Here is a 21,834-nt window from a genome sequence, read left to right as displayed (position 1 = left end):
GACACAATTTGCCCCTAGATCATGTAATTAATGGCTTCCTTTTGGCCATTGTAATTGGTGTCCTTAGTTACAGTCATCACATCCACCCAAAGCTCGTCTCTATCCTTCATTGCTTATATAAATATATAGAGAAATCCAACTAATCATTGTAGCAACCCTCACTTGGAGCCATTTGGGTTTAGATCTCAAATCCTATTTCAACGAGGCATACTGCAAAACTTCTGGGGTAGAAGATGGAACCTCGTGGTCACCTATATCTTACGCCCATCCATATATGAACTCAAAAGGCCAGGAGAAGAGGGATGTTAATTTTTAAGAAGGGTGGTGATGGTACATACATTAGGTTAAAGTGATGAGTAAAAATGTTCCCTTGATTATGATTGAATATGGTCATTAGTATGGTGTACTTATTAAATTTATATTTGTTTCACAATTCAATATATCCTTTTTGGTCATTTTATATTAGGGTAAATTAGTAATTCAATAAGTAGTTTGGTAGTAGGGTGTACTTGGTTAATTTTAGGGTTGGTTTAGAAGCACTCTTTAATTTTTATAAACATACCTAAAAAATGACAGCTGGACCTAATGAATTTAATTTTGATTATTAAATTACTTTGATACCCTATTGAGTGTTTTGTGCTTTTTTATGAGGTTTTGGGATCGAGTTTGTTTTAAGAAATCAATGGTAGTTTTGTAATTTAAAAGAGGTTAGAAGCCTTTTTGTTATGTTGTAAATGAGTTTTGGGTGTGTTTCTAAAGTCCATTTCATATAGGTTTTTTTATAATTTGGACTCCTATATTGGGTATAATAGTGAATCAGTTTTATTATTGTGTAAAAAGACAAAAAAGGTCATCCAACTTAATACTTAACCCTAATACATTTATACACACCACCCACCACTCTTCATATTAGTTTTAGAAAAATACAAACTCCTCTATATCCTATTGCCAAATTACTCTTCTCTTTAAAGATATAAAACATTGAGGAGTCTACCTCTTTAAAATCTGCATGGGAGCTGATGGAAAGGCTATTTACACTACCTTCATGCAAGTGAAATTTGTTCTTGCCGAGGTAAGTTGCACCTTCTTCTCTACGATGCAAATAAATATCTCCTCATTTAATTTCTAATTTAGAAATCTTTATTTGGTCTAGGATCTCTTTCCATTGACAGTAAACGATATAATGTAATAGCAACGAGTCTGTCCGTCTTGCGGCAAGCTCATGGGCCTTCATCTTCTTCTAAAAAAATAGGGGCATTCTTCATCTTTTCCCCCACTATTCAGTTTAGATATATGCTTTTTTCTATAGTCTGTAGTAGGAAGTAAGTGGGGTTTAAATAAAAAAAATACTATTTTTTCTTTTTTTCCAATTTAGGGTGTATTTAAGGGTAGTCTGAGAAGATGGTGAGGTTTTCTTAGCAATTATGAAAATTTAAATTAAAAATTAGGGTGAACTTAGAACACGAGGTGAACAAAGAGAAGTGTGAGGTTTAAATAGAAAATCTCTTCTTCCATGAGAGCACAAGTGATGCAAATGAGTGAGAGAGCAAGAGACAATATAGTGCTAGGGTTTTTGTTGCGATTAAAAATGACTATAGCCGTTTATGGGTCGCGTCATATTTCAATCCAGCCCACCATCCGACCCAATTTAAGCCCACCGTGCCACCAAGATAATATATTGGATATTCAATTTCCTATTGAGACTTCCAATAACTTTTCTATTTTCTTCTATAGGGGAGAAAGGAACACCCTAGGTGCCCACGTGTCAAAACAGGTATAGCCGAGCAGTTGTACTATTATTTTTTTAAAACCCAAGTAATGTTGGGCCGCTGTACTATTTTGGGAAAAAAAAAAGAATTTAGCCGCGCGGCTATATTTTTTATAAACAAAAAAAGACCCTTCCCAGCGTAGAGTGGAAACAAGTATAGCCGCGCGGCTAGACTATTGTTTTTATGCCCAGCAATGGCTGCGCGTCTATACTATTTTTTTTGAAAAAATTACCGTGGTCAAGCTGCGCTCATCACCTTCTTATGTAGGCCTTGAAATTTTGCCAACTATATTTTCCATGTTTTGGTCTGAACTATATTTTCCATTGTTCTTGCCACTTTGGACCAATTGCTCACTCTCATAATGGTTTTGAACAAGTAAAGAGTGGATATGAATTTACTCATGGAGAAGATAACACTTCAAATGGGGTCTCAAAATTTGAACCAAAGTTGACAATAATCATTGGTCAAACCAAATTTACCATAAACAAATTGAATATGTGTATTGTAAAAAAAAAAATTTAAACCCACAAACACATATTTGAGAGGAAAAAAAAAAAACTTGCACATTGGTATATAGGGTTCTGAATCTGATGATTCAAATGAAAACAAAAAAATTGTTGCTGCAACTGCAAATACAAGATATTAATCTACTCTTAATTGTGTTGTCCAAAGCTCCTCAATTTTCTATTTCTCAGAGGACTAGGCATATCAAATTTTATAGTGTCTAGTTCTGGAAAAGCAATACCAGGATCCTTACCCTCTTTCATCTCCCTCCTAATTCTCTCTACTCTGTCAAGCACTCCCTTAACTGCTATGTCAAATGCATCTTCAACTGTCTCCAATCTTGGTGCTCTTGGATCTGCATATATTATCCTTGGGATCAACCTTATGACCTCCTTTCTCATTGCTGATACTTGACGCTTGGGAATTCTATGCAATGTCTCATTGATCATCACCTTTTGGTCCCTGATATCTTTTTCTGATGTGAACAGAGTATTTGGATGGGGTGTTGGGGAAATGCCACAAGTACTGAACATGAGACCATCTCCAGTCATGGGCTATATCCCAAATATAGCCCTAAAATAATGCAAAACAACTCTAGCTTAGGCCAAATTTTTTGTGACCCCATGCATGTGCTTTTAAAGAAGATAAATTATCAAGTGTGGGTAAGAGCATAAATCATCTCGTGTAAATGCATATCCAACAGCTAATAATAAAAGCGTTGATGTCAACAATATATTTTTAAAAGCCTTTTTAAATTTTTCAATTCGTGTTGTTTAAGAAAAATTTATAAAAAAAATTATTGGTCAGACCATTGAAACCTAAATGTGGACACCTTTTTAAATGTTTTCAATTTGTAAAAAAATTAAAAAAAATTACTAGTCATGACCGTTAGAGATCATACCATTGAAACCCAACTTCTTTTTTTCTTTTTTCTTTAAAATTTATAAATGTGGTCACCTTTTTAAATGTTTTCAAGTGTTGTTTGAAAAAAAATTTAGAAAATTCTTGGTCATGAAATATTCTCTAAATAATAGTTTAATTAAATTAAACAATACATAATTGTGGAACGTATGAGTGTTATATCATAATTTTTCTCAAAATAATAAAAAATGAAGAACCTTAAAAATATAGCTCTGGAGATTTAAAAACTTAACCTTGCAATATTCTTTAAAAAATTAATATTTTGAAGGGCTAAATATTTAACTTGGACTACACTTGGCCTTATGACTGAAGATGACCTAAGAGGAACCGGGATGGAAGAGAACTGGAATGCAGCCTGCCAAGATGGAAACAAACGTTGATCGCCGCGTATATGAGTCCCCAGAAGGCTACAACCAAAAACCTGATGCTTCAAATACCTACATCACAATTAGGGGGTCATCACACTTGTTTGCACCACGGTGGCAGCCTACAAGTTTGCATAAGGTTGAAGATCGGCATTTTAAATGTCTAAACCATTCTCCAAAATCGAACTGCAAAAACATGGATTATAAATTATACTTGTCACTCAAATACACCAAAGACTTAACTGTCTAAAATTGACCACGGAATCGAACCCTAACAAAAAAAGATAGACAGACCAAAAACACACCCTTGCAGTAAGGGATTAAATATTTCACTTAAAGCACTTGGCATCCAACAGAGCCTCGCCCTCAAAAGGCTCCTGGTCTTCAATCATCTGGTTGACACGCTCCTTCTGGTTTTCATCTGAAAGGTCAACCTTCGTCCAATTGTAGAGCTCCATGTCATAGCACTCCTCCATCACAAATGGAGGAATTTCTTGCCCACGGAAGAGCCACAACCCTTTCACCTTAAATGGTGGCTCTGAGCCTATCACTAGCATCTTCCCAAAAGCATACTTGCGGGCCAGATCCATGCGCTGAAGAAATCCACCGACCTTGTTCAATGTCACAAAGGATACAGTATTTTCATCATTGTACTTGTACTCACAGAACCAAAGAGAATATCCCTCAGGATCATACATGTCCCAGAATCCTGCAAAAAGCAAGGAAACAAGGATATAAATATCTATTGCAGGTTAACAACCCCAACTGATGTTTAGGACTTCCTACATTCCAAAGAGGAGCCAACGGCAAACAAACCAAATTATATCAATGTTTCTAAATTTTGAGAACATAATCCAAACAGAGTACTCCTAAAGTAATATATGCGACAGAAATGGTCCCATGACAATATCAGTTGGAGCAGCCGAGCCAGGCTTGTGAGGATCACCTAACACCACTGAAAGTTTAAGTGTGATGACAATAACCAAGCATTGAGATAATTACCTTTAATAGCAACCTCACGGAAGTTGGTCTTTGTGTTAGAGTAAAGTCTCTTCCAGTCATCCAATACCATACTGCTTGGGGGCAGCAGATCAAGAGGATTCTTGGGTTTTGGCTTTGGTGCCTCTTCCACTTCCTCAGCAGCTTCTGCTTTGGGTTTTGCTGGCTCCTTTTTAGCTTCTTTCTTGGGCTCCTCCTTGGCCTTGGATTTAGTTTCTTTGGGCTGGGAAGGCTTCTTTGCAGATGGAACAGGTGGAACAGATTCAGTCTGCTTGACATCACCCAATACCTTTTTGAAGTTTGTTTGATTGACCAGGGTCCAGAAGTATCTCTCAACATGGGGGAATTCCGAAGTGAAGCTCTTTGTCATGAGCTTGGTGAACCCAAAAAACAAATTGCATGTGACAATAATGTCAGCAAGGGTTACAAAATGCCCAACTAGGTATGTGTTCGAAGCAAGATGGGTATTCAAGGCACCTAGCGCTCTCTTTAAAGCAGAAATCGCAGCTTCCTCAGCCTAAATAGAAAACATAAAAATTAAACGCCAAACAGACTCCATCAGAATTCATACAAAAGCAAAGTAGACAGACTCCAATGAACCATCAAGGCAGCAGGAATGAATGGGGGATCATAAAAAACTAGATTATCTAGACTCTGAACCAGGTCATTATATCAGAGAAAAAGAATTCACACACCAATGTAGTCATATGTGTGCCTTTAGATTTTAATGCTCCATTTAGACCAAGGGAGATAACAAGATTGCATTTTCTGACTTTCACACCTAACTGGATCCCTTGCTACAGGCCTTACAAAGCCCAACTAGCATAGTGAAAAAATAATTAACATAATCCATTAATCTCTACTCTGTTGCCCTACTACTAAAGACAAATATAGGTCTATTCTTCTCTATTTTAAATGATCAACTGTCTTAAAAGAATAAACAAAATAGGCGCATGATCCAACATCAGAAAACAAGTTCAAGAATATGTAACTTACTGGAGGAAGGTACACAGCATGTCCGAATCTTGGTCTAAACCAGCTAATTATGTTAGCATCAATCTCCAATGATCCAAAATCAATCCATTGCTCGATATGGGCCTAATAAATAACATATAATAGTAAGCATAACAAAGGGCAGAAGCATCACAAGCAGGTTCACTCATCAGGATTGAGACAAATTAAAACACATAAAATAAAATTGCACTTCGAGGTTTACACACAAAAAAACAACAGAGAGAAATAGAGTTGCTTACATAATCAATCAGAGAAGAACCAATAAGAGGATTGTCAGCCTTCAAGCGAGCAACTGAAGCCAGACATAAACAAAATTAATTTACAGAACACCAATAATTTATAAACGTAATTAGATAAACAGTATAGCCTTACCATAACGTGCAATGGTGTTGCTCTCAAAGATGGGACCATCAGGTGTTACCAGCAGGGGAACCTAGAATTATATCAGAGAACCATTAAAACATAAACCCAAACCAGCATTTAATTTAGTAAATAGAAATTACACAACAGCCTACCTTCCCAATAGGGTTTAACTTCAAATATTCAGGAGTCTTGTTGGTGACACCCATCTCAAAGTCAGGTGCAAGTTCAACTTTTACACCAGTGTACTCCGCAACTATGAGGGTCTTGAAAGCATTTTTGTTTGTCTTCCCTGCATGCAAGACCTGCAAAGTAGATCATACAGATCTATTAGTAAAGGAAGACCAGAAAATTGTTACTGATGACAAATAGCGGAAATCAATAGCATATCAAGCTTCTTCCACAGAGGATAAGATAAACTGAAACAGACTCAAATTCAGTGACAAAGAAAAACAAACCCCAAAAATTGCATGTGTTCAGATGGGTTTATAATATTATTTTAAATATTCTATCAATACTATCAGATCAAAAAACATTTAGTGAAAATAAAGTTTGATTCTGAAAACATATCCAACTAAGAAGATTCAAAATTGACTTGTATCCAACATCAAGGGGAAAAACAAAACACAAATGATCTTATAATTAAGAACTTTTAAGATGAAACCAAACATAAATCGATCAATATAACGATAAGATATGAACTGCAGTAAAAGCAGAGACAATTCACATTAAAACGCCCAAAGAAACAAACTCACCAGAGCCATGGCTTTTGCGGAAAAACGTTTCGCTCTGACTTGAGATCTGAAACATGCAAAGCCAAAATTGAAGTCTTCTGTTCAGTAATTGATAACAATAAAAAAACATAGAGAAGAGAAGTATTTTCTCTAGAAATTCAACTCACAGAGAAAGAAAGAGAACGAGAGAGAGACCTGTGAGGCGGAGCGTTCTTCCGTGAGAGCACAAGTGATGCAAATGAGTGAGAGCAAGAGACAATATAGGGAATGCTGGCTAGGGTTTTTGTTGCGACTGAAAATGACCATAGCCGTTTATGGGTCGGGTCATACTTCAATCCAGCCTACCATCCGGCCCAATTTAAGCCCACCGCGCCACCAAGATAATATCTTGGATATTCAATTTCCTCGACACATCCAATAACTTTTCTATTTTCTTCAGACCAAAAAAAAAAAAACTTTTCTATTTTCTTATAAATATAATAAAGTACCATTTAAAATATTAAAATATAGAGTTGTTGTATTTGAACTAATTTACACTTCCGAGTTGTTGTATTCAATTTCCGCTCTGCTGTACTATTTCTTAAAAAATAATAATAATAATAAAATAACTCAAGTAATGCCGATTGGCTATACGATTTTTTTTACAAAAATCCGGTGTATGGCCGCGCAGCTATACTATTTATAGGGAAAGAGGCACCCGACTAGGTGCCCACGTGTCAAAACAGGTATAGCCGCAAGTTGTACTTTTTTTAACAGTAAAGCCGCCCGGCTGCCCGACTATAGCCACGCGGCTATACTATTTGTAAAACCGCTAGCGCCTAAGCGACCACGTGTGAAACCAAGTATAGCCGCTCGGCTAGACGATTTACGGAAAAAAGGACCCAGTAACTAGGTGCCCACGCGTGATGAAAAACGTATAGCCCCCCGGCTATACTATTTTTATAAAAATTTACCGTTGTAAAGCTGTTCGGCTGAAATTTTTCATCACCTTCTTATGTAGGCCTCGAAATTTCGCCAACTATATTTTCCATGTTTTGGTCTGAACTATATCTTCCATTGTTCTTGCCACTTTGGACCAATTGCTCACTCTCATAATGGTTTTGAACAAGTGAAAAGTGGATATGAATTTACTCATGGAGAAGATAACACTTCAAATGGGGTCTCAAAATTTGAACCAAAGTTGACAATAATCATTGGTCAAAATCAAATTTACCATAAACAAATCGAATATGTACATTGTAAAAAAAAACTTAAACCCACAAACACATATTTGAGAAAGAAAAAAAAAAACTTGCACATTGGTATATAGGGTTCTGATGATTCAAATGAAAACAAAAAAATTGTTGCTGCAACTGTAAATACAAGATATTAATCTACTCTTACTTGTGTTGTCTAAAGCTCCTTAATTTTCTCTCTCTCCCAGGACCAGGCATATCAAATTTTGTAGTGTTTAGTTCTGGAAAAGCAATACCAGGATCCTTACCCTCTTTCATCTCCCTCCTAATTCTCTCTACTCTGTCAAGCACTCCCTTAACTGCTATGTCAAATGCATCTTCAACTGTCTCCAATCTTGGTGCTCTTGGATCTGCGTATATTACCCTTGGGATCAACCTTATGACCTCCTCTCTCATTGCTGATACTTGACGCTTGGGAATTCTATGCAATGTCTCATTGATCATCACCTTTTGGTCCCTGATATCTTTTTCTGATATGAACACAGAGTATTTGGATGGGGTGTTGGGGAAATGCCATAAGTACTGCACATAAGCCGAACCAGGATGGAAGAAAACTGGAATGCAGCCTGCCAAGATGGAATCAAAGGTTGATCGCCGCGTGTACGAGTCCCCCGAAGGCTGCAAGCAAAAAACTGATGCTTCAAATACCCTCATCACATTTAGGGGGTCATCACACTTGTTTGCACCACGGTGGCAGCCTACAAGTTTGCATGAGGTTGAAGATTGGCATTGATTTATAATCATGTCCCTGATACTGTCTTTCGAATCGGGTCTTGGAGCACCAGCAAAGGAGAAGAGGTGCCGCCTTTTCCTCTTTCTCATTCTTCTCTGCCACTCAAACACCTCACTGTCCTTGGAGGGATGGAAGTATGTTGGGTATGGTATTGCCTGCTCATTGTTCCAGCAGCTCGATTCAATCGACAACAATGTCATGTTCTTGGCTTCGGGTAAGAACATAAGCTTGGAACCCCAAGCAGAGTCCTTGTCTGTTTGCCTCCTGAAATCCCAAGCAATCCTTCCTCCAACTAAGAAATGGTCTCTTCCCCACATTTTTTTCCATTCCGGCCTATGCGAAAGCCACTTCACGAATTCTAGAGGAGAAGCATCTCTCACTGATATGTTATAGTCCCAGAGGTATCGTCCCACATCAAGGCCAGGATAAAAGGGTACAAAGACAGCAGAGGCCAATGATGAATCATTGGTTAAACACTTGTACTGCTTCATCCTGTTGTGAAAAATAACTTCCAATAAAAACTGGTTTGTAGCAAACCAACCATTTCCAACTAGCTGCTTTTTAGAATTCTTAATTCGAGGACCAAGTCCCATGTTTGATATGTAGGGGCACATATCAGTCCATCTCTGAAGTGAATGGCAATTTTTGAGCAAGTCCTGGTTGAACCTCTTAGGAAGATTATAAACATAAATATATCGACCGGAGCACGAATCAGAATCAGAGTTTTTGTTCCCAATCTCACTAGACATAGGTTGTACTGGTGGATTGTTGATCACCACAGACTTGACAGTATTATTGTTTGCTGTAGTAGTTGAATTTGTGACATTAAGGGTCAGCCAACTCTTGATTTCATTGGATGATGATGATGTTGGAGTTGTATGATCATGATGAGGAGGAGAGCTAGAATGGTCTTGGTTGACAATTACATTTGCAAAGTTGCTGATAAAATAGGTGACCCCTTGTATATTTCGTCCGGCACTTAGAGCAGAATAGTCTGATAAAAGCAATATGAAGACAAAAAGAAATGAAGCTATTAGGACAAACCAGAGTTGACTATGGCACTTTACGGCAATCGACGATTTCTCCATTAAAACCTGCAGCCTCTTCTTCATCAGTTTTGATCATATGAACACTTCATGAGATTAACAACAGAGAGAGAGAGAGAGAGAGAGAGAGAATGATTAGTTCATCCCTAGTATTCTAAGACACAAAGAGAAAGGAAAAAGTTGTAAGAAATGAATTGTTGAAGAAGAAAAGGAATTGTTAATAGGTTGACGTTCCCATTCATAAAGGCAACTATGGTATTATATGAAACCTTCTAATGCATTCATTTTCAGAATCTTCAGAGGAAATCATACAAATAAATAATTGACTGAGAATGAGCAATTGAACATGGTAAGAATCATGGAGTCTTTATGTCTGACCATTGGATTGATTTTTTTGGATTTGGGAGAGAAAAAGGATACAAATGACGACTTGGTCTTAATTTGAGGGTTGAGCTAGAAGAATTGCATAAACAACCAACTCATGAAAATCCATATATGTATGCGTCATTCTGGTGAAGGCGGTTTGTTTTACTCTTTATCCTTTACTGTGCACTAAAAAGAATTTTCCAAAGAGAAACAGATTCCAATTGACTCAACATATATGGTGTTCAAATCTGTCTCTCATGTTTCTTAATTTGGGCAAGATTATGGCTTAAATGTACATATTTAACTAGCATCCGGATTGACATCCAACTAATTATCAGAAATTGACAGTCAATTGTAAAGGGGTAATTTTTATTTTCGATTGAAAGTCAACTCAGAGTAATTATGTAAAGGTTTATTTTACCGTATTGCTATTGGGATGATTCTCTTTTCTTTGTAGTCTTTTTGTCCGTTTGATCTAATAATTTTTTTTTTTTTTGTTAATAAAGAAAGAGAATCGAAACCTAGTCTAATCCTAACTGGAGTAACATAAAACTTATTACTTTCTAAACATAGGAATTTATTTTTGGATCTGTGAGAAAATAATGATTTGGTCTTAACTCAAGGGTTGAGCTAGAATGATTTGGCCTTAATTTTGCAATATATTTTGCTATATAGTTTCTATATATAAACAGATTTGCAAGAATGAACTATAACAGGTAAATTTTGATAGCATGAGTTAATTTTTGTTACTTATTTTTCCCTTGAAAAGAGAAAAACACAAACAAAAGGTTTCCAAAAGTTAGATAATATATGGAATATCCTTCTTTTAAGATCTTTGTATCAACTAGTCTTTGGTTGATCTAGTGATATCTGTCTCCATTTGATTGAACGAGGTCTCATGTTCAACCAGTAACCAAAAAAATGCATAAAATATTGTATATTACAAGATTAAATTGGAATATTTTTTGTTAGAAACTTATGTTGTTGTGCATTGTTTGGGAAGCAAAGAGAAATTTTGGAAGCCGCCATGTTTGAAGTAATGAGCGTCGGAATGATTCATACAGTTGATGAATCAACTCTGCAGACATGTCAAGCCAATCAAATTTGAAGAGTCACATTCATATAACCAAAAAATCATCCTATCAAACCATAATATGACAACTCCGTCCGCAACACTTTTTTTAATTTTTTAATTTAATACAAGCGATATTTGAGAAAATGAGAGTCGAACTTAGGACCTAAGAATGTATGGATAAATATTCTTAACTACTTTAGCTACAAGCGCTTTACCATGCGTAATACCCTTGAATGCATTAATTTTGTTGGTTCACCTTCTATAAAATCGACGGCTTTTATTGATCCATTATGTCCCACTATTGAAATTTTGTGTGTGTGGAAAACGACAATCTTTTTAATTCTTTTTAATTTTTAATTTTTAATTTTATTTTTAGAATTAAAAAAAAAATATGGGTAGTTATGTTCCATAAAAGTATGACCTATTATCTTATTTTGTTTTTAATTTTAATTTTTTAAATATAACAAATGTGACTTTACCATACTATCCTCATTTAATTAATAATTTCAATTCTTAATGTTTGAATTAACCAAAGGCATTTTATGGTACTTTGAATGTTTCACCATTCTCTGTCTTTTGCTATTTTGAACAAATGATGTGGCAGTATGTGATTTATTTATAATTCGGCTCAATTCATTTTTTTGCTATTTTGAACAAGTAAGTTTCCCTCATTTTAAATTGGTTTTGACAATTTTTTTTCATGTTATTCGAGAATATCAACAAGATTTCGTTTTCAAAAAAGTCATGAATGAAAAATATTTCTCTTCTTCTTTCTTATTACTTGTAATGTAAGTACACGTGCCATTGAAGTTCAAACACTATAACTATAACAAAAAACCCACCTTCATATTTGGAAATGCAAAACCTGTTTTTCGTGAAAGATGTCATGTCATTCCTAAATTTTAGATAAACCTTATACTTACGTGAAAGAAAAAGGAAAAATTAGGTATAGTCTCTAGATGTGATATAAATTGGGTGAGCATGGAGAGGTAAATGAGAATGACATGGGACTTAATGAATGCGTAGAGCATGGGCATATGGGATAATGGGAGTGCAAATTTGGCGGGAGCCACAAGCTCAAGGTTATTGACTTTTATTTGACAGTGATAGCATTGGAGGTACTTATACTATTTTTATTTGCTTATAAATTATCTTGGACAAATTTTTTTTTTCAGTCATCATAATTATCATACTAGCCCCTTCATGCATGTGCCAATTGGTTTTATTTTTTATTTTTTATTTTATTTTTAGAATTAAGAAAAGATAGCATGGACAGTTATGTTCCATAAAAGTAGGACCTATTTGATTTTGTTTTTAATTTTAATTTTTTAATATAAAAATATGAATTTACCATATTATCTTAATTTAATTAATAATTTCAATATTAATATTTGAATTAACCAAGGGTATTTTCTGGTATTTTGAATGTTTCATCATTCTCTGTCTTTTGCTTTATAAATGTAGATAATAAATATTTGAACCATTTGTCTTATATGACAACTTCGTCCGCAACACTTATTTTTATTTTTTTTATTTAATACAAGCGATATTTGAGAAAATGAGAGTCGAACTTAGGACCTAAGAATGTATTGATAAATATTCTTAACTACTTTAGCTACAAGCCCTTTACCATGCGTAATACCCTTAAATGCATTAATTTTGTTGGTTCACCATCTATAAAATTGACGGCTTTTGTTGATCCATTATGTCCCACTATTGAAATTTTGTGTGTGCGCGAAAGGTTTTTTTATTTTATTTTTTTATAATATTTATTTAAAATAATTTAAATTTATTTTAGAATTAAAAAAGACAATGGATAGTTGTGTTTCATTAAAATAAGATCAATTATATGATTTTTCTTTTAATTTTAATTTTTTAAATATGAAAAAGTGTGAATTTACCATATTATTCTCATTTAATTAATAATTTCAATTCTTAATGTTTACATTAATCAAGGGTATTTTTTGATATTTTGAATGTTTCATTATTCTCTACCTTTTGCTTATATATATAGATTAAAGCGATATTAGTGAGGGGAGATTCAAACGCAGGAGCTCATATTCTTCCCAACCAAAATAAACTAGTCTCTTCGCATGCGCTTCCACCCTTACGAGAGGCGTTTAAAAAAAAAAATAATCTATTTTAGAATTAAAAAAGATAATGGGTAGACTAGTAGTTGTGTTCCATAAAAATATGATCCATTATCTGATTTTTATTTTTATTTTTTATTTTTTTAATATGAAAAAGTGTGAATTTACCATATTATCCTTATTAAATTAATAATTTCAATTCTTAATATTTACATTAATCAAGAGTATTTTTTGATATTTTGAATGTTTTTTCATTTTCTGTCTTTTGCTATATATATATATAAATAAATAAAGAAGACATATTTTTTTGGACAAAAAAAATAAAGAAGACATGTGACAACTGTTTTCACATGTATAAGCATGACGCAATCATGCAGACAGGCTTCAGAATTGCTCAAAAATGTCTTTCCATTCTTCTTATTTTCGTTTCCCTTTCTACCCTTCTTTCCAGTGTAAACAAGAGAGGAACCCACCATTAAAATTGGCAGGGTCATTTGGGGCAAAACTTTAACTGGCAGGGGCATTTTGGACTCAAAAAACTATCTCTGCAAAATGCCAACCAACCCACATCACCGCTTTTGATTTTTCCTCGGACCCACACGCATCTTCTGCTTCTTCTTCTTCTTTCTTCTTGTTTTAGTAAGAAATAAAGAAAATAATTCGAAAATAAGAAAGAAAAGAAAAAAACAGGGGAGAAGGAAAGAGAGAGATATGGCGAGAAGACCGGACGAGGAGTACGATTATTTGTTCAAAGTAGTATTAATCGGCGATTCGGGCGTAGGGAAATCGAACCTCCTCTCCCGATTTACTCGCAACGAGTTCTGCTTGGAGTCCAAGTCCACCATTGGCGTCGAGTTTGCCACCCGTACTCTCCAGGTCCACCATTTTTCTCTCTTTATTCCTGTAAATATACACTATCTACACACCCACACACCCAATTTTGGTTGTATTTGTTACGAAACCGGATTTGATCTCGTTCTTTATGCTTGTTTTCTAATGCTTTTTTTGATTGAATTTGGATCTGGATTTTGTTAGAAATGCGTAAGTGAACTAGGATCTGGATTGGTTTTCAATTTGTATAATGTGAAATTGTTGCAGATCTGCTAGTTTTCTTGGTTATAGTAATCAGTTTGTTGAAATCTTGGCGAGGGATTCAATTTTGTGTTTTCTTCACTCTATAGAGGACCAAGCTCAATTTTTTGATCTGGTTACTGTTTATTTTGAAATCTAAGCGGAGCATATAGTTAGTTTATTATTATTCTTAGTTCAAGAATTGAACAATGTGGAATAAAGATGGAGTGTATTTTTACTGAAACAAGAGAAATTAATCAAGAGAAACAACGCGCATAGAATTGTTTATCTAATAGTGTTAGTGCTAATCAGTTTCTCTTTTGACGTGACATTTTATGTTGACACCAAATTTATATACCGGCCTTTAATTTTGAAAAACAAAGAAAGAAAAAAACTCAGTTTCCACTTTCGGAATACGAAAATTTTAGCTTCATAAAGATTCTGATTTAAACAGTTTTTTACACCTTTAAAGGAAACAGAAATACTAGAACAAACATTTAATAGCAAGATAAGCACTAGATTTAAAACCACTGCTAGGCTTGTCCCAGTGTAGTTTTCTTTTTGGTTTTCTCTTGGGCTTCGGCCCTCCTTGTAACCAAAAAAAAAAAACACCTTCCCATCCCCAAAAACAAAAGAAGATATTGTCAACAAACTGCACCTCCTGACACCCCAACCAATTGAAAGCCCCTCCATCCATATCCACTGAAAGGCCCTTTCCAATAGAGAGCTCTTCAAGGCTTTAGCACTCTCTCAGCTAACCGCTTGAAGCATAATGCCAGAGTAAGCAAAAAGGCTTATAAGGAATCACCCTGCCATAGGTTTTAGATGCTTCAAATTTCTCCCTTGGCCGTCCGTTCATCATCACCAAAAAATTCACAGATTTCAAATAATTTTGCATCACTCTCTTTATCTTTTGCCAAACCCTTTTGCTTCTAAAAGGCCATCTAAAATCCCTAGGTCAATCCAAAAAACCACCATTTGTTAAAATCCCTAGATGCTCAATCCTAAACCCTCTCGGTCCTTCCTCATATATGAATATGTATTAACATTCATGTATAAGTTGCTCAAGTTGCTTGTGTTGGAGATTCCTCTTCTTATGTTTCCCCAACTTTTTACCCAAGTTTAGAGATTATGTTCGTGCTTTTTGAACTTTCTAAATATTCTTCCCCAAGTTGTCCAAAGTTTGGATTGGTCGGGTTCATCCAACCAAAGTATCACCTCTATCGTCCACCACCTCATTTGCAATTAGAATCACGTCGAAAAGCTCTCCCTCGTGCAAAAGCATCCTGACTTGAGTGGATGAAAGGCAATATTCAAGCTTACACTTCATAAAGACTTGATACCTCAGTGATCCTCAATGATTATTTATCCATTACGCAACGCAAATACACAAATTTTCACATATTTTACAATACAAATACACAAAAGTTAACAATTTCCTCAGATTTTATCCTAATCTGTCATCTTCCACAATATTTTCCAGCTCTTGAGTTCTTGCCTTCAATTATCTTTTTAAGAACTGAGCTTTCCTGGTGTATTTTATTAAAAGATGAGTACTCATCTGTTCTCTTTGTCAGGTTGAGGGAAGAACTGTGAAAGCTCAGATATGGGACACAGCAGGACAGGAGCGATATAGAGCCATTACTAGTGCCTACTATAGAGGCGCCCTGGGAGCTCTACTTGTCTATGATGTAACAAAACCAACAACATTTGAGAATGTGAGCAGGTGGCTGAAGGAATTGAGAGACCATGCTGACTCAAACATTGTGATCATGATGATTGGGAACAAGACTGATCTGAAGCATCTACGTGCGGTTGCCACAGAAGATGCCCAGGGTTACGCCGAAAAAGAAGGCCTTTCATTTATTGAAACATCTGCTCTTGAAGCAATCAACGTTGAGAAGGCTTTCCAGACAATTCTTGCAGAGATATACCGGATTATTAGCAAGAAGTCTCTTTCATCAGATGAGCCAACACCTGCAAGCATTAAAGAAGGGAAGACTATTGCAGTCACTGGAGGATCAGAGGTCAATACAAAGAAGACTTGCTGTTCTTCATCCTGAAGATTAAGTTTTGAGTTTTCCTGTTTTTGTTGTCTTCCTCTTTCCGATTCTTCCATCTGTTTGTGGGTTATAATTTAAGCTCTTTTTTTTTCTTTTTTTGTTGTTGCCCTTTTTGGCTTATTCCTTCCTCGTTTGAACTATAATTTGTTATCTGTTGCCCGGAATTTTTCCGTAAGGGATATATTTCATTAGGTATATAGATGGATGGTACGTCGAACATGAAGCCTCAGGAGGTTTGGATTGTATTGTAGAAATACTTCACTGGTCGGAGCCAAAGTGATGTTTGCCCTTTTACACAGGAAGCTTTGCCTTCAAAATATGCTATTACAAACCGTTCTCAAGATTTTCTTTGTTTTGGACAAGTACCTGAACAAACTGATTTTTTTGGATTACCAACCCAGTTCTCCTTGTTCATTGTATGACTTCCATATAATATTGCAGTTGGTTTTCGTAACCCCAATTACCAATTTGAACCGAATGAAAGAAACCATCATGTGCATGAAGCACAACCTAACGTTTGGTGCCTAGCACTGGATTGAATTGCATAACTCACTCGATTCAAGGTAGCATGTTAATAGAAGTCCCACTTCTAAATTAAAAACCCTTCCAACCCTACATTTCTTACTCGGACTAATTAAATTTAGTTAAAAAATTTTGCGTTTATAATTAGGATCATTTTCCACTTCAGTGTCTACAGTTTCAACTTCATCAATTCACATCAACTTTGTAATCTTCATGTGACCTTCATGTGACCGGCATGTGGCATGGTTATAAACTAATTTTGACAACTATTGAGTTTGCAGGCATGTAGTACCCATCATCATCATCTAACTGTTCTAATTCGAATTTTCCACCTTCCTGCAGCGAGACTTCTTCCTTTCAATGGTCATAGTTGGTGTACCCATCATCATCATCTAACTGTTCTAATTCGAATTTTCCCATAGATAAGAATTCAAGCTAGGCAATATTTTACAAGTTTCTGAAACATCCACATGACAATTCAGTCAACACAGTTCCACTGTCTTGCAATTTTATAACAGATTTGATACTGGGAATGGCTAACCACAACAATTGCCATTCTGCTGAATCGGCTGACCCTTCATTTCAACAGTTCCGCTCGACTTGTTAGCTGTTGGTTGGCTGCCCATTCTGCAAAAGCAAAGAAAAAAAAAGTTACCAACTTAAGAGACTACTAGCAAGTAAAACCACAATCTAGTAAACAAATTGAAACCCAAAAAAAAAAATTTACTGCAAAGGGGATGACTACATATTTACACATCTACCCCCTATCAACTCAAATGTCAATTATGAACCTCAACAAGATGTTTCTGAAATATCAGCCTCCTTTTCTTTTAGGGTAGTTGAAAGAAGAAACATGCAACATAGTTTTTACCCAGATATTTTACGATTATCTTTGGAGCAGAAATTCTGGGAGGGGAGTTTATAACAAGAAAGTCTCAAGCAAGTGATCATAGCATGAAAGAGTTGACTAGTGGTTTTACTTTTTCTTTATCTCGTTAGCCATTGTTAAGAAAGCCTGCTCAACATTGATGGAGTCTTTAGCACTTGTCTCGAGGAAAGGGATCCCAAGTTCATCAGCAAAAGCCTACAGCGAGTCAGTAAACACGAGAAACAAAAGTTAAGCCTCAGCAAGCAATTATCACAATTGTCAGTCTATATATGTTCAAAATTTACTTGAATTGCATTTGTAAGTACGTTTGGCAGCCAAATTGGCATCAACAACTAAGACAAATATCATTCTTATTCATAGACATCTTAATCAGCAAGATTATATTTTCATCAGTGCCAACCCTACATAATAACTGTCCCCAACTAAACAATTTATATACAATCTGAGGGTCATGAGGAGCATCTGACCAGAAAAGTATCCCCAGGAGCTTCAATGTGGAACACCCACTCTGATAATACGAAAACTTGGAGCTACACTTCTTCATATCAAAGAAGATTTTATATATGCCATTCTAATATGAACTAAAAATAACCAGAATATGGATTCTTTTCTAATTTGATAGTTGAAAACTGAAGCAAGGATTGAGTATTAATTCCATAGAAAATGGATCCTATTAGTCATACACAACAAAAGCACAGCAATTCCAACATGTAATACAGTGTTATTGACCATAACATAATGCAAAGCATGAAGTCAATCTTGAGGTCTGAAGTAACAAATTAGCAAGTCAAATATCCATTAAGTATGCGCAATGGAGTCATAATGGGACATGCATATAGATACAAAAGGTAAAACATAACAAACATGCCTGTAGCTTACCAATTTCATGGAACGGGTTTGATGCATTTAGGTGAGTGAGCATATTAATTGCCCAAAGAGTGCAGTCACCAAAATGAACATTTAAAGGGAAAAAACACAATTTTTACACTTTCTAAAATTGGATTGACAAATGTTCAGGCAACTAAACTACAATTTGTACCTTGGCCGTTTGTGTGTCAACAACCTTGTTCTCAACTAAATCACACTTATTTCCGACTAGAAGTTTGCACACACTGTCACTTGCATATCTGTCAATCTCATTCAGCCACTGCTTAACATTGTTGAAGCTCTCCATCTCAGTAACATCATAGACAATCTGTGGCAGTTCCAATAGAATTAAGACTCTTTCATACACAGGAAAAAGTGAACTCACACATATTATTTTGAGAAACTACCACTTCATCTTGCTCATCAATATAAGATACTAGTTTTTCCAATGGTGGTAAGATCCGAAAGTGACATAGTTAATGTTGCAGAATAGCTTCAAAAGAAGTCACTTTCATCCACTACTGATTTTAACATAGAAAGGAAAGAAAGATAGTTAACATAACCTTTCACTCTTTGATTTAAAGAAAATAAAATATATACAGAGGTAACAGTAAACTGCATCAACAATTATAACATTCTCAGGTAACCTGATAATGCAAATCAACTGCAGAAATTTAGTGAGCCCGCAAGTCCTTTACAAGGTCCATCCATGCTTTTTCACCATTCTTTCATCAAACCATGTGGTCATGCAGCAATACAATATAGAAACGTCCAACCCACTCACTTACCACTAATTTGCAACTTGTATTCCATACACATAATTCCAATGAAATTGGCATCATAAACTGATGAGATACTCATTCATTCATATCCAAAATTTCAATCTAAGAACTTTTCCAGTATAGTCATTCTAGCACTTGGCTTTAACAATTTCAAAGACCAAAACTTTCTGTCAACAAAATCAAGGTCCAATAAATATTCAGTTCATGTTCATGGACTAGAGCATAATCGCGGAAAGTAAATTTAAACTCAGATTAACAGTAGACTTACCATAGTTTATAATAAATAAAACAACTTCAGTTACACCAAAAGGCTTGAGAAAAATAAAAGCAAACATGCAAATCTTACAATTATCCCGTGTGCTCCTCGGTAGTAACTGCTTGTTATAGTCCTGAATCGCTCCTGTCCAGCAGTATCCCACTAAATGACAGAAAAAGCAGCAACGTTAATTGCCAACAGAATGTTCATCTATCAGTGAGCAAGAGTAATTGAACAGTCTGTTTAGTTTTCCATGAGGCATCACACATAACATTCCCTTGTCAATTTTGATACTTCTACTGATCTCTGTAGGAAAGACTCGGTTAACTTAAAAGGTTTAGATTTAGTTTTAGTTAGAACAATTCTTTCACAACGCATACATACAATTTGCAAATGTTTTGAAACAAAATGATTTCTAGTTAAGTTTAACTGTTCAACAAGAATTTCGTAAAGAAAAAGCATGCGAATAGAGAGCTAACAAAGTGCAGTTACATCCTAAGCTTATCAAATACTGAGAACAATGTCTACCAGAAATCCAAAATAGAAATAAAACCCTGCCAATTTATTTGAGACCCAAAATAGACCCATAACAATAGATTTCAATTTATCAAAGCATACATGCAAAACTAATTGCGCCCCCCATACCAAAAACAAGTATTTTCATTTAATACGACCAAAGGACCCATGTATTACACAGAGCAACTTCTACTCACAATCTGCAGCTTGACTGTCTTCCCATCCAACTCCACTGTTCTGATTTTCTGAAAATTGACAGAAAATGTCAGCAAATAAACCATAAACACCAAAGGTAAGTGCACAAATACATTTACATTTATATATACATAAACATAAATAAATGTACAGATATATCTACTCACAAAATCAACTCCAATGGTGCTTATGTAGCTGTCTACATAGGAGTCATCCTGAAAGCAATAAATGAAATTAAAAGAAGTATTAATTTGAGCACTAATTACAGAAACATTAATCTCAAAACCCTAAAATTTCTTCACTGGGCTATTTCCATTATTATTGAAAAAGGAATAAAAAATAGCATAATTGTTATCTAAGGGAGAAACAGAAAAGGTGGAAGGAAGACACTCACAGCAAATCTGAGAAGCAAGCAAGATTTTCCAACGGACGAGTCCCCAATTAGCAAAAGCTTGAACAGATAATCGCTAAATACCAAAAATAAAAACAAAGAAAAGAAAATCGTAAGATAATTTAGGCACGTGAAGAAAACTGAAAGAAAAGGGAGGGAAAATAAGAGAAAGGGGATGTTTGGGAAGAAGGAAAATAATTTAGCTTACTATTCGTTGCTCATGATTGATTGAGTTGCAGTCGGAAAATGTCGAGGGAGTTTTGGTTTTTGGGGCTTTCAACTTTAGAGGGAGAGAGAAAGAGAGAAGTTCTTTACCTCACCCCACCCGTCAAAGACTGGAGACTAGCTGTGCCTACGTCCCCACGCTAAAGTCGTAATTTAATTTAGTTTAATTTAATTCTTGCTATTTTTGGTCCGATTGCATTGTACCTTTGTACAAAGAAAATCACAATGATCAAACTTTAATTAACAAATCAACTACCAATAATAAAAGTGATCTCAAGTTCAAGTTATAAAATGAAGTTTAGTTATTGAGTTTTACACGAAATTTTAATTTGGTAATTGAATTTTTTTTAACTAAATTGGTCACTAAATTATTCAAAGTTTATAATTTATAGATTTGTTGTTAGTTTCCATTAAGTTACTTGGTTAAATATATTTTTCTCACTAAATTTTACCAAAAATTTCAATTTCATCTTCTTCTTTTTTTTTTTTTTCGCCAAAGCCATGTAAATGTTGTCCTATGATATTGTAACTTTATTTAGAATTTTTTTTTCGGGGTCGACTTATGCTTGGAGCTTTTTTGAAGAGTGTTGACATGTCGTATATAATTTGACGCACAAGGGATGCTTGGCGTACCAACCCGATCACAGATGACCCAAAAGTGACATGTACATTCACCTATATGAATAATATGCTAGGGAATTGAGGAAGGGAGTCTGGGAGAGAGCTAACGAGAGCATAGATCGATTTTAGGGGAAAAAAACAAAAGTGTCAAAAAGGTGATATGTGGACAGTGGTTGATCCAGAATTCTCCAGCTAAAGAGTCACAATGTAAAAGTTTCGAATTTT

General features: G+C 35.2%; 3 protein-coding genes and 1 pseudogene across 5 annotated transcripts; 1 reads left to right on the top strand and 3 right to left on the bottom strand.

The window, feature by feature from the left end:
- Window positions 1-3,730: 3,730 nt before the first annotated feature.
- LOC103318994 (elongation factor 1-gamma) lies at window positions 3,731-6,972 on the bottom strand. Of its 3 annotated transcripts, none has more exons than XM_016792095.2 (8): window positions 6,862-6,972; window positions 6,688-6,733; window positions 6,088-6,237; window positions 5,945-6,005; window positions 5,812-5,864; window positions 5,555-5,656; window positions 4,562-5,075; window positions 3,731-4,268 (listed from the first exon to the last, which is right to left on the bottom strand). In XM_016792095.2, the coding sequence occupies exons 2-8, from the start codon at window positions 6,694-6,696 to the stop codon at window positions 3,889-3,891; spliced, it is 1,269 nt and encodes a 422-aa protein (XP_016647581.2). In that variant the 5' UTR covers window positions 6,697-6,733; window positions 6,862-6,972; the 3' UTR covers window positions 3,731-3,888. The 3 variants fall into 3 exon arrangements, with proteins under 3 accessions (XP_016647581.2, XP_008218696.2, XP_088903612.1); XM_008220474.2 differs by having other exon boundaries at window positions 6,834-6,940; XM_089047486.1 differs by having other exon boundaries at window positions 6,688-6,749; window positions 6,863-6,923.
- Window positions 6,973-7,983: 1,011 nt separating this feature from the next.
- On the bottom strand, window positions 7,984-9,865 carry LOC103319046 (putative xyloglucan galactosyltransferase GT14 pseudogene; annotated as a pseudogene).
- A 3,988-nt stretch (window positions 9,866-13,853) lies between these two features.
- Window positions 13,854-16,688, top strand: LOC148919373 (ras-related protein RABA2a). Its single transcript, XM_089047487.1, has 2 exons — window positions 13,854-14,087; window positions 15,860-16,688. Exons 1-2 carry the CDS (start codon window positions 13,923-13,925, stop codon window positions 16,343-16,345), a joined length of 651 nt encoding a protein of 216 aa, XP_088903613.1. The 5' UTR covers window positions 13,854-13,922; the 3' UTR covers window positions 16,346-16,688.
- A 567-nt stretch (window positions 16,689-17,255) lies between these two features.
- On the bottom strand, window positions 17,256-21,125 carry LOC148919372 (ras-related protein RABD1). The gene is made up of 8 exons (XM_089047488.1): window positions 20,972-21,125; window positions 20,767-20,839; window positions 20,540-20,587; window positions 20,375-20,422; window positions 19,752-19,823; window positions 18,796-18,951; window positions 17,848-17,951; window positions 17,256-17,494 (listed from the first exon to the last, which is right to left on the bottom strand). The coding sequence occupies exons 1-8, from the start codon at window positions 20,983-20,985 to the stop codon at window positions 17,404-17,406; spliced, it is 606 nt and encodes a 201-aa protein (XP_088903614.1). The 5' UTR covers window positions 20,986-21,125; the 3' UTR covers window positions 17,256-17,403.
- Window positions 21,126-21,834: the final 709 nt, after the last annotated feature.

The sequence above is a fragment of the Prunus mume genome, linkage group LG2 (genome assembly GCF_029339155.1).
Source record: "Prunus mume cultivar Tortuosa linkage group LG2, ASM2933915v1, whole genome shotgun sequence".
NCBI lineage: Eukaryota > Viridiplantae > Streptophyta > Magnoliopsida > Rosales > Rosaceae > Prunus > Prunus mume.
The sequence above is the reverse complement of the archived record's forward strand: the minus strand, read 5'-3'. Positions and strand labels throughout refer to the sequence as shown.